The sequence below is a fragment of the Dreissena polymorpha genome, chromosome 11 (genome assembly GCF_020536995.1).
Source record: "Dreissena polymorpha isolate Duluth1 chromosome 11, UMN_Dpol_1.0, whole genome shotgun sequence".
NCBI lineage: Eukaryota > Metazoa > Mollusca > Bivalvia > Myida > Dreissenidae > Dreissena > Dreissena polymorpha.
In genome coordinates, this window is record NC_068365.1 from 60,126,468 (window position 1) to 60,139,892 (window position 13,425).

At 39.4% G+C, this 13,425-nt stretch overlaps 1 protein-coding gene across 2 annotated transcripts in view; it reads right to left on the reverse strand.

Moving 5' to 3' along the window:
- Positions 1-13,425, reverse strand: part of LOC127849556 (nuclear pore complex protein Nup205-like) — a 94,248-nt gene that overhangs the window by 60,332 nt on the left and 20,491 nt on the right. For both annotated transcript variants that reach the window (XM_052382260.1, XM_052382259.1), the window contains exons 4-11: positions 12,601-12,819; positions 11,998-12,083; positions 10,169-10,264; positions 9,409-9,538; positions 8,066-8,230; positions 5,577-5,689; positions 1,303-1,365; positions 139-255 (exon numbers count right to left, since the gene is read on the reverse strand). In XM_052382260.1, the coding sequence (XP_052238220.1) occupies positions 139-255; positions 1,303-1,365; positions 5,577-5,689; positions 8,066-8,230; positions 9,409-9,538; positions 10,169-10,264; positions 11,998-12,083; positions 12,601-12,819 (989 nt within the window). The remainder of the gene's footprint in view (positions 1-138; positions 256-1,302; positions 1,366-5,576; positions 5,690-8,065; positions 8,231-9,408; positions 9,539-10,168; positions 10,265-11,997; positions 12,084-12,600; positions 12,820-13,425) is intronic.

Below are 13,425 nucleotides of genomic sequence, written 5' to 3' on the forward strand. Positions count from 1 at the left end.
AACACTAAATGTATTCCAGAAACTCCTAAACATAAAATTGATGGGGAATAAAAACAGTGGCACAAGCCATATATTTCTAGTGAGAGCCCAGTTTAATTGACACCACATGTATTCCACACAACCCCAAACCCTACTCACCAGTGAGAGCAGTTCCTCGAAGTCTCGTCTTAGGTTGCCAGGGGGATCCTGTCCCTCCTGCAAATGGGCCATCAAGATCCGGGCCGTCTCATCCCCACGGTTACGGATCTCCTTCACCTGGCAACACAACATCAAAGTGTCAAATCACTTCCTTTTTTTACAGTTAGTATATGATTCAATCCTTAAAAAATAAAAAAACGCTGCAATGACACAAAACCAAATTTGAAATGTATAAGGTATAAATTCAATTTTAAAATTAATTGCATGTAAGATATCTTTATAAAAACTTTCTGAGCAATACCTCCATCCAAAAAGAAGTTATTGAAAAGAAGTATTTTTGCCTTGTTTAATGGCAGTAACTGTGACCTTGATCCAACTGGTTTGAAATTCAATACCAAGTTAGATGTCTATGTAACATAAATACACACAGAAAAATGTTTAAATCTAAACTAAAATTATTGAGAACAAACTCTTTTCTTCTTTCATATTTAGTAACCCTGACCTTGACCTTAACCCAACTGGCTAAAATTGCTTCATACCTAGGTCTTTATGTCAGCTTCCTACATTCACAGTTTCAATGCAATCCCCCATCCCAACTTAAGTTATTAAACAGAAACTGTGTTTCTATTTTAAGAAACAATGACCTTAAGACAACAAGCCTAAAATAAAATCCCAAGCTAGCTCTTATGTGAGCTGGTTTTATCCAGGGTGGGTCAATACAAACTGAAGTTTTTGACCAGAAAGCACGTGTTTGTTGTTTTTCTTTGTTGAGTTTATAGTAACAGTGACATTGACCCAACTGGAATTAAATGCATTCCTAACCTAGATATTAATGTATTTAACCATTAGAAACACCCATAAATTGTGTAAGCACACAACACATATCAACTCAAATATGATTCACAGGACAATTTAATCACAATTTTATAAAATTAGCAAATAAAAATGTGAAAAAAACATGTTAATTAAAATTTAACTAGATCTGTAAATAACATTTTCACAGGAATTGTAGATAAAAATTACAAATGACTTGTAAATCAACATTTCAAAGAATTTTTAATAACAGATTTCACAGAAGTAAATAATGATCAAGCAAAATTAATAAATACTGATTTATAGGACACATAAATAACAGTTTCAGTGAACTAGCATGTTCCAATTTACCTTGAGAGGCATGTGGTAAATGAAGTCAGTGACGAGGCCATGGAGTCTTCTCACATAGAACTCCTGAAGAAGAACAGACAATATGAGGAGACATATAGCCGAGAACAGACAATATGAGGAGACATATAGCCGAGAACAGACAATATGAGGAGACATATAGCCGAGAAACATTAGTCACAGACAATATGAGAGAACATATAGCCGAGAAACATTAGTCACAGACAATATGAGGAGACATATAGCCGAGAAACATTAGTCACAGACAATATGAGGAGACATATAGCCGAGAAACATTAGTCACAGACAATATGAGGAGACATATAGCAGAGAAACATTAGTCACAGACAATATGAGGAGACATTTAGCCGAGAACAGACAATATGAGGAGACATATAGCCAAGAAACATTAGTCACAGACAATATGAGGAGACATATAGCAGAGAAACAATAGCAGACAATATGAGGAGACATATAGCCGAGAAACAATAGCAGACAATATAAGGAGACATATAGCCGAGAAACAATAGTCACAGACAATATGAGGAGACATATAGCCGAGAAACAATAGCAGACAATATGAGGAGACATATAGCCGAGAAACAATAGCAGACAATATAAGGAGACATATAGCCAAGAAACAATAGCAGACAATATGAGGAGACATATAGCCGAGAAACAATAGCAGACAATATGAGGAGACATATAGCCGAGAAACAATCAGACAATATGAGGAGACATATAGCCGAGAAACAATAGCAGACAATATGAGGAGACATATAGCCGAGAAACAATAGCAGACAATATGAGGAGACATATAGCCGAGAAACAATAGCAGACAATATGAGGAGACATATAGCCGAGAAACAATAGCAGACAATATGAGGAGACATATAGCCGAGAAACAATCAGACAATATGAGGAGACATATAGCCGAGAAACAATAGCAGACAATATGAGGAGACATATAGCCGAGAAACAATAGCAGACAATATGAGGAGACATATAGCCGAGAAACAATAGCAGACAATATTAGGAGACATATAGCCGAGAAACAATCAGACAATATGAGGAGACATATAGCCGAGAAACAATAGCAGACAATATGAGGAGACATATAGCCGAGAAACAATAGCAGACAATATGAGGAGACATATAGCCGAGAAACAATAGCAGACAATATGAGGAGACATATAGCCGAGAAACAATAGCAGACAATATGAGGAGACATATAGCCGAGAAACAATAGTCACAGACAATATGAGGAGACATATAGCCGAGAAACAATAGCAGACAATATGAGGAGACATATAGCCGAGAAACAATAGCAGACAATATGAGGAGACATATAGCCGAGAAACAATAGCAGACAATATGAGGAGACATATAGCCGAGAAACAGTAGCAGACAATATGAGGAGACATATAGCCGAGAAACAATCAGACAATATGAGGAGACATATAGCCGAGAAACAATAGCAGACAATATGAGGAGACATATAGCCGAGAAACAATAGCAGACAATATGAGGAGACATATAGCCGAGAAACAATAGCAGACAATATGAGGAGACATATAGCCGAGAAACAATAGCAGACAATATGAGGAGACATATAGCCGAGAAACAATAGCAGACAATATGAGAAGACATATAGCCGAGAAACAATAGCAGAAAATATGAGGAGACATATAGACCAGAAACAATAGCAGACAATATGAGGAGACATATAGCCGAGAAACAATAGCAGACAATATGAGGAGACATATAGCCGAGAAACAATAGCAGACAATATGAGGAGACATATAGCCGAGAAACAATAGTCATAGTATTAAGACTTATATGCCGGAAATTTGTAATCGTACAGATGTGAGCTTTTTGGTCTCATTTTGGACGGAAGTAATTTGTTGTTTTTGGAAATTATCACCATGAAAGATGAAGTCATAGTTTTATTTTAGTTTTAAGGGAAAATATGTGATTGACAAAACAGTTTTGTTCTGAGAGAATTCTACACATTAGTATGATTCCTTTAAATAAGCTACATTCTGGCAAAAGTAGGTTTAATGCATGTGTGTAAAGTATCGTCTCAGATAAGCCTGTACAGTCTGCACAGGCTAATCAGGTACAACACTTTCAACCCTGTACAGTCTGCACTGGCTAATCAGGTACAACACTTTCAACCCTGTACAGTCTGCACTGGCTAATCAGGTACAACACTTTCAACCCTGTTAAGTCTGCACAGGCTAATCAGGTACAACACTTTCCACCCTGTACAGTCTGCACAGGCTAATCAGGTACAACACTTTCAACCCTGTACAGTCTGCACAGGCTAATCAGGTACAACACTTTCAACCCTGTAAAGTCTGCACAGGCTAATCAGGTACAACACTTTCAACCCTGTACAGTCTGCACAGGCTAATCAGGTACAACACTTTCAACCCTGTAAAGTCTGCACAGGCTAATCAGGTACAACACTTTCAACCCTGTACAGTCTGCACAGGCTAATCAGGTACAACACTTTCCACCCTGTAAAGTCTGCACAGGCTAATCAGGTACAACACTTTCAACCCTGTACAGTCTGCACAGGCTAATCAGGTACAACACTTTCAACCCTGTAAAGTCTGCACAGGCTAATCAGGTACAACACTTTCAACCCTGTAAAGTCTGCACAGGCTAATCAGGTACAACACTTTCAACCCTGTAAAGTCTGCACTGGCTAATCAGGTACAACACTTTCAACCCTGTAAAGTCTGCACAGGCTAATCAGGTACAACACTTTCAACCCTGTACAGTCTGCACAGGCTAATCAGGTACAACACTTTCCACCCTGTAAAGTCTGCACAGGCTAATCAGGTACAACACTTTCAACCCTGTACAGTCTGCACAGGCTAATCAGGTACAACACTTTCAACCCTGTAAAGTCTGCACAGGCTAATCAGGTACAACACTTTCAACCCTGTACAGTCTGCACAGGCTAATCAGGTACAACACTTTCAACCCTGTACAGTCTGCACAGGCTAATCAGGTACAACACTTTCAACCCTGTAAAGTCTGCACAGGCTAATCTGAATCAGGTACAACACTTTCAACCCTGTACAGTCTGCACAGGCTAATCAGGTACAACACTTTCAACCCTGTACAGTCTGCACAGGCTAATCAGGTACAACACTTTCAACCCTGTAAAGTCTGCACAGGCTAATCAGGTACAACACTTTCAACCCTGTACAGTCTGCACAGGCTAATCAGGTACAACACTTTCAACCCTGTACAGTCTGCACTGGCTAATCAGGTACAACACTTTCAACCCTGTACAGTCTGCACAGGCTAATCAGGTACAACAATTTCAACCCTGTACAGTCTGCACAGGCTAATCAGGTACAACACTTTCAACCCTGTAAAGTCTGCACAGGCTAATCAGGTACAACACTTTCAACCCTGTACAGTCTGCACAGGCTAATCAGGTACAACACTTTCCACCCTGTACAGTCTGCACAGGCTAATCAGGTACAACACTTTCAACCCTGTAAAGTCTGCACAGGCTAATCAGGTACAACACTTTCAACCCTGTACAGTCTGCACAGGCTAATCAGGTACAACACTTTCAACCCTGTACAGTCTGCACAGGCTAATCAGGTACAACACTTTCAACCCTGTACAGTCTGCACAGGCTAATCAGGTACAACACTTTCAACCCTGTACAGTCTGCACTGGCTAATCAGGTACAACACTTTCAACCCTGTACAGTCTGCACAGGCTAATCAGGTACAACACTTTCAACCCTGTACAGTCTGCACTGGCTAATCAGGTACAACACTTTCAACCCTGTACAGTCTGCACTGGCTAATCAGGTACAACACTTTCAACCCTGTACAGTCTGCACAGGCTAATCAGGTACAACACTTTCAACCCTGTACAGTCTGCACAGGCTAATCAGGTACAACACTTTCAACCCTGTACAGTCTGCACAGGCTAATCAGGTACAACACTTTCAACCCTGTACAGTCTGCACTGGCTAATCAGGTACAACACTTTCAACCCTGTACAGTCTGCACAGGCTAATCAGGTACAACACTTTCAACCTACACTAGATTTGAGTTAAGAAGAAAAATCCTGTAAACAAAAAAATCCATAAAAGCGGTTAGTGTCCTCCCTGATAAGCCTGTGTAGTTTGAACAGGCTTATAGCTGGGTTGACACTTTTAACACATGCATTCAGCCCCAGAACATTTTCCCCAGAAGGTGACCAAAATGTAATATGGATATCAAATAAATGCTTCCTACCTCCTTATGCAGCTTGTCCACACTGACTACGGACTTGTCCAGGAAGCAGAACACATGAGCCGCCATGGCTGTATCCATGAATGTCTCGTCTTCCTCATAAAACTCACTGGCACCTGAAAAAACAAGCAGATAAATTGAACTGACATAAAGTTTCAAGTTGAAATTTTGCATCGTTTTTAAGATAAAGCCCCAAGCAGTTAACACCATAGAACAACAACAAAGGGCAATAACTCTTATTCAGTGTTCATTCTGGGCCAGATTGCTGGCCGGCCAATGGCCCATCAGCCATAAATTTAGTGGGCCATTTAAAGATTGTGTAGGGCCACCTGATTGTTATCACATTTTTGTAGACAAATGGCTGAAACAGAGAAAAACGTCAGAAAACAAAGGATTACTGTATTTAAGACTCACTTGAGTCTGTATTTTACTGCATAAATATCCTTTCTTGAATTTATCATCATCTACCTTTTCCAAATATTAGGTTTCAACATTCTTTCGCTTGACGATGGAGGCCTACTCACTTCGGCCGAACCATCTGCCGTTTTGCCACCTTCCTTATCAGAAGTCCTTTCACTTTTCCTTGTTTATTTTTGTTTAAAACAAGAAATGTGTCCACAGGACACGGATGCCCCCAACTGTAACTTTGTCACTACATAAAAGTATAACTGTGTAAACGCTTGGTAGAAGTTATTAGCTTTTTTCAAATCCTAAACGCAGATTTCGAATCCAAACGCGGACACTAAGTTCAAGGTCAAGGTCACAGGGGTCAAAATTTGTGTGCGTATGGAAAGGCCTTGTCCATATACACATGCATGCCAAATATGAAATTGCTATCTGAAGCGACATAGAAGTTATGAGCATTTTTCAAAATCTAAACGCAAAGTGTGACAGACAGACGGACGGACAAACGGACAGTCCGATCACTATATGCCCTCCTTTGGGGGAATAAAAATGTCTTAGAATATCAAAATAAATAGGTAATCCACATAAACTAGAGAGCGGACAACATGCTTAATCCTTGAAATGCACTAAGTGACCCCGTGACCTAGTTTTTGACCCGGCATGACCCATATTTGAACTTGACCTAGATATTGTCTTAATACAACTTCTTACAAAGTTTAGTAAAGATCAGATGAAACCTACTTCAATTAGAGAGCGGACACCATGCTAAATCCTTGAAATGCACTAAGTGACCCAGTGACCTAGTTTTTGACCCGGCATGACCCATATTTGAACTTGACCTAGATGTTGTCTTGATACAACTTCTGAGAAAGTTTAGTAAAGATCAGATGAAAACTACTTCAATCAGAGAGCGGACACCATGCTAAATCCTTGAAATGCACTAAGTGACCCCATGACCTAGTTTTTTACCCGGCATGACCCATATTCAAACTTGACCTAGATATTGTCAATCTACACGAAGTGTGACCGACCGACCGACTGACCGACCGACTGACCAACCGACCAACCGACAGTGCGAAAACTATATACCCCCTTTTCTTCGAAATGGGGGCATAAAAAGAAGGAGTTTGTCCCTAGCTGCTCTCCTTTTCTGCTTTACTCTTTGACATGTTTAAACACTTTATTTTTTCTTAAAAACATTGGAAAATTGCAACGAACTTTGCTGACAAATGTTTTCAACACTTTCTGATGACTTATACACAGTTTGCTGACATGTGACATCTATCAACCAATGGAAGTGCAGGATTCAACACAGTGCACCCGCGGTAGCCAAGCAATTGTTATTTTCCACCTACATTTTGACTCAGCAGACCAGTGTTAAGAACTTGCAATACGATTCTGTCGCTTTGTTTTTGAAAATGAAATCTCCCACTGATATAATTTTTAATGCGCCAAACATATTATGTATGCACCCAAATGGCCCACTGTTATTGTTTGTTTCGATTGCACCCATTAATATTTCGATGCAGGAATCCCGCAATGGCGCTGCCCAGAATGAACACTGCTTATTTTAAACAAGAGCTGTGTAAGTGAAACACAATGAACCCTACCTCTCTTTGAAGCCATATATTTGACCTTTGACCTTGAAGGATGACCTTGACCTTTCACCACTCAAAATCTGCATCTGCATGAGATACACATGCATTCCAAATATCAAGTTGCTATCTTCAATACTGCAAAAGTTATGACCAAGGTTTAAGTTTTGGGACACACACATACAATGACAGACAGACAGAAAGGCCCAAAACAATATACCCCCGATCATTCGATCCGGGGGGCATAAGAAGTGAAGGGATACCATTTTTTTTGCATGGCACTTCTCCTCATTGATATCTATACATACATAAAGTTTCATGTTTAAATCTCATATAGTTTCTGATACATAGCCCTGATAACTGTGTGACAGACAGATGAACGGAAGGACAGACAAACAGACGGGCGGACAATGCTAAAACTATATCCAACCGTCTTCAATGGAGAATGAAAATCAAACTTAAATAAAAGAGTTAAATCTACATAACCCTCACCTGCAGCCATGGGATACTGTGACAGCTGCCTCAGCATGACACCCCAGGCAAACTGGGCCACTGTCCCCAGCCCAGGCTCCCCCCATCCAGAGGTGTCTCTGAGCTCCTTGTGAATGTCAGCCACGTAGCTTGGGTCACCAAACACTGGCATGCTGCCTGTCACCTCTGGAAACAGAGTTATTTTTTTTTTAGAGGTCACAGTGACCTTGACCTTTGACCTAGAGACCCAAAAATGGGTGTGGCAGTAGAACTCATTAAGCTGCAGCTACATGTGAAGTTTCGAAGTTGTAGGTAGAAGCACTTTGATTTTAGAGCCAATGTTAAAAACCTTAACAAAATGTTTAGGTTTTAGCACGACGCAGACGCCACAACGACGGACACGACGAGCTGGCTATGACAATACCTCGGGTTTTCTCTGAAAACAGCCAAGCTAAAAATGTTATATTACAACATAATTAAATCTGTCACAATTATGTTATTGTGTAGGAACACTGAATCAAATTAACAAACAATGTCACAGTGTGTGTTTTTTCATTTAAAATCGGGGCTGGTATTCCGCCCCATTCCCAATGGAAAAAGAGTATATTTTTCCCAAATGGGAACTAAAAATTTCCTTTTCAAGTGTCCCTCAAAAAAAGATATCAGATTTTTAGTTCTCAACATTAAGTTCATTTCCCATCCAGCTTTACAAGTTACACCTTCAATAGAAAATATGTACTGAAAACACCTTTATTGTCAATTTTGAAGCATTTGTTAGCAAAACAACAACAACACTTATTTCCCAATTTTGGTCAAAACTCCGCAATTTTTCCCAATCCAAAGGGACCCTTCCCAATTCCAAAACAGACTTCTCCAGACAAAATAAAAATATAAAACTAAACAAACTGCAATTACTTTTAAAATATAAAAGCATGATTTATTTTTCCAGTGCAATTCACTTTCCCTTAATTAGATAAGATCTATCTTATTATGAAGTTTGAAGTTAATGCATGTACTTAAAATATTTTCCAGATAGGCTTAAGTCTCTTGTCAAGAAATCCAACAGCAAGACAGACAAACAACCTGTACACCAGAATAACCCTTTTGTAAATTGGGAGGGAGGGATGAGCTTAATTCATAAGCACAAAGTGTTTTCAAAGATTATTCTGTGCAGTCTGCACGGGCTAAACAGTGATGAAACTTTACACCTAGACTAGATGTTCATTTAGAAGTCCTTCTTAACGAAAAATTCCATGATAGCGAAAGATGCCGTCCCTGATTTTGGCTGACACTCAAGTGCCCATGCATTAGGCTCAGTTTTCTCAGAACAAGGCTCACATCAAAAGCCTATATCCCTTGCATACCTTCAGCATCTTCCTTCTCCAAGACTGACACATCAAAGCAATAGAGCAGGGCCATGAGCAGGGCAAGAGTTACTGGACTAAGGGTCCCATCAGCCGCCAGTAAATTGTCTCCCTTCAGATGGGAGATCACCTACAAACATACAATGTGCTACTATTAATAAGTCTAAAAGATGATGCCATTTCACTGATATGGGAAAGGTAGGATTCCCATCAAATAAAAAAAAGAATGCATCAACATTTAAGTACAAACATGATTACTAACTGACCTGAACTGGCGTAACATTGTTTAAACTAACTATTTTAATGATGCTTGTTCATAACCATACAAGATTAGTGAGTTGAAACTGTGTAGACATCAAGATATGAACTATTAACTGAAAATATTGGAAACCCACTAGTTCAGTTTATAAATAAAAATCAATTATCTAAATTTAAATTATCTGATTAATCTGTATAAATGCTGTCACGTTTAATACTGTTCTCATTGGCAACAATCAACTGGAAATTATGTTTCCAGTGTATTTTGGTTTTTCCATTTCAGATTTTGGTGGTACTCTGCACAGGCTCATCAGCGATGACCCTTCACCCACAAACTGGATTCTCTCAAAGAAAAGACTTCTTTAAACGAAAAATGCAGGGAAAGTGCTTTCCCTGATTAGCTTAGGCGGACTGCAAAGGCTAATTTGGGATGACACTTAACACACATGCATACAGCCCCGTTTTCCCGGTGCCAGGCTCATGCCCTGAAACTACAGCCCACCTGGAGTGTGTCATCCTTGCTGAGCGGTCTCTGACAGGCGAGACTGAACAGGCACTCGGCGCAGGTCACCTGTATCTCCTCATACATGTCAGACACCTGCAATACAAGGCAATGTGGATATAAATCAGTGACAAAAATAGCAAGAGATGCTTATAAAACTTGAATGCTCCACAGCAAGGTTGCTAACCCATTGCATTATCTAAAAAAATCAAATTATAATGAGGACATTTCTTACAAGGTTCAAGTTTTAGAGGCTTCATTTCCGACCTTCAGATTTCAATGAGAAGTAACCAGCATAAAACCTGAACAGACAGACAGTTACTCGCACACTGTTGTGGTTTTATGCTGGTTGCATATAACACCTTTCACTTAACTTCTCAGGAATAAAATGTAAACAGATTTTTTTAATATTACAGTCCCCTGTGACCTTTATCTTTGATCTTTTGAACTTTAAATTAATATGTTTTATCCTTCCCTCAATTAAAAAAATCAAGCATACTTATTTTGTATTTTTATGATCGTATGTGGTAGGATATTGCTGTAATCCAAACGTACCCAGCTGAAATGAATAGAGCTGAGATCCTAATGGACAGAGCTGAGATCCTATTGGACACAGATGTGATCTTTATGGACAGAGCTGATATCCTTATGGACAGAGCTGAGATCCTTATGGACAGAGCTGAAATCCTAATGGACAGAGCTGATATCCTAATGGACAGAGCTGATATCCTAATGGACAGAGCTGAAATCCTAATGGACAGAGCTGAGATCCTTATGGACAGAGCTAAAATCCTAATGGACAGAGCTGAGATCCTTATAGACCAAGCTGAGATCCTAATGGACAGAGCTGAGATTCTAGTGGACAGAGCTGATATCGTAAAGGACACAGTTGAGAGCCTAATGTACACAGCTAAGATACTAAAGTATAACTAATGGACACAGCTGAGATCCTAATGGACAGAGCTGAGATCCTAATGGACAGAGCTGAGATCCTTATGGACAGAGCTGAGATCCTAATGGACAGAGCTGAGATCCTTATAGACCAAGCTGAGATCCTAATTGACAGAGCTGCGATCCTTATGGACAGAGCTGAGATCCTAATGGACAGAGCTGAGATCCTAATGGACAAATCTGAGATCCTTATGGACAGAGCTGAGATCCTAATGGACAGAGCTGAGATCCTTATAGACCCAGCTGAGATCCTAATGGAAAGAGCTGAGATCCTAATGGACAGAGCTGAGATCCTAATGGACAGAGCTGTGATCCTTATGGACAGAGCTGAGATCGTAATGGACAGAGCTGAGATCCTTATGGACAGAGCTTAGATCCTAATGGACAGAGCTGAGATCCTAATGGACAGAGCTGAGATCCTTATGGACAGAGCTGAGATCCTAATGGACAGAGCTGAGATCCTTATAGACCAAGCTGAGATCCTTATGGACAGAGCTGAGATTCTAGTGGACAGAGCTGATATCGTAAAGGGCACAGTTGAGATCCTAATGGACACAGCTAAGATACTAAAGTATAACACAGCAGAGATCTTTATGGAAATTGATCAGATCCTGATGACAAGAGTCTTATGAAAATGGCTGAGATCCTAATGGACATGTATGGAATTCTAATGGAAATGCATGAAATGCAAATATAAATGTATTAGATCCTTATTAAAATACCTCTGATCCAAATTAATATAACTAAGATCCTAATCAATGTGCCTTAGATTCCAAAGAAATTCATATGCAAATTTCAGTAATCCTCATGAAAATGTTTGAGATACAAATGACAATTCCTGAGATCTTAATGGACATATCTGTGATCCCAATGTTTACCTGTTTTCTATGCTTTGGTGGTCCAAGTGCTCTGTTGTTTTGAAGCTTGTCTATTTCTGCTGTTAAATTCATTGTTTTCAGAACACCTGCAATCAGAAATAGGAATATGCAAACATACTTTAATTCCATAAAGTCTGGTATTCAGTAATAGCTAATTCAGCAGGAAATACGTTTTTGCAAGGTCTTTAAAAATAAACAAAAAACCAAAATTTCTTTTATTGTGGTACATTTGTATGAATGTATACAATATTGGAAGCTGAATAATTACAAACTACACATTATTCTCAGAAAAAGTTTTTAACAACAACAAAATCTATCAATATAACAATGATAACATATAAATTAACAATTAAATATACGACATGATAATTCTTGATTAACCCTTTAAGTGCGGGAACCGAATTTTGAAGGCCTTTGCAAACCGTTTGGATCCAGATGAGACGCCACAGAACGTAGCGTCTCATCTGGATCCAAACTGTTTGCTATTCTGATAGTATTCTTTGAAAAAAATCGAAGAAAATGCTTATTTTAGAAATTCTGCAGACGACATTTTAGCAGACGACAAATTTCCCAGCATGCAAAGGGTTAATCAAATCAACCAACCAAGAATCTTGTTGGTAAGGTTCTCCTCCACCAGTTTCTGCACGTAGTTATTGATGAGGTGGGCTAGGTCCGCAGGGAGTCCGAGGGTCCATGTGCGGCCCTCTAGGGCCAGGATCAGAGTGCGCAGCGCAGTCACAAGGCTGCGTCGCCCGTCATAGTACAGGAGCACGGCCACCAACCCACGGGTCAGGCCTGGGAAATCTGGCTTGTTGTCTTCACCTGCCCAGCAGATACCAGTCAAATATGATTTTAACTTTGTTTTTTAGTTTATTTGGATTTTCGGCTGTTTTTAACAATATTTAACCTACTCATACTTTCTGGGTAACCTAGTTTACCAGTACTTAGTGCACATACTTATACCAGTCACTGACAACTGCCATACTTAAAACACAGTAACAAGATTGGGGTAAAATTCAAGCTAATAATATTGAAGCAATAATGATGCAGAAACTAAGACACATATTTTTGGCAACAGCAATAACCAGTCTAAAGACTACTGAGAGACCCACAGACAAAGATTCTAGTTCCATAAAATAAAAGGGGTGTGACTTTGGAAACAGGCTCATTAGGGACAACTATTTCCATGTTTATTCAATTTCTCATTTCAGAGGAAGTCACAGAGTGAGACTAAATTTTAGCTTTTTTTCTAGATTTTAAGTTTATTTGGATTAGTTACTGTTTTTCAGTCAGTCAGTTCATGGCATTCCAGGGGATTTCCCAGCCAATTTGGGAAAAGTAGTCTGGTCAAATTCAGGATTTTTAAGTCGATAAAATGTCAACTTTGGGAATCTATTATTGACAAAATGGACCATATTAGGATTTTTT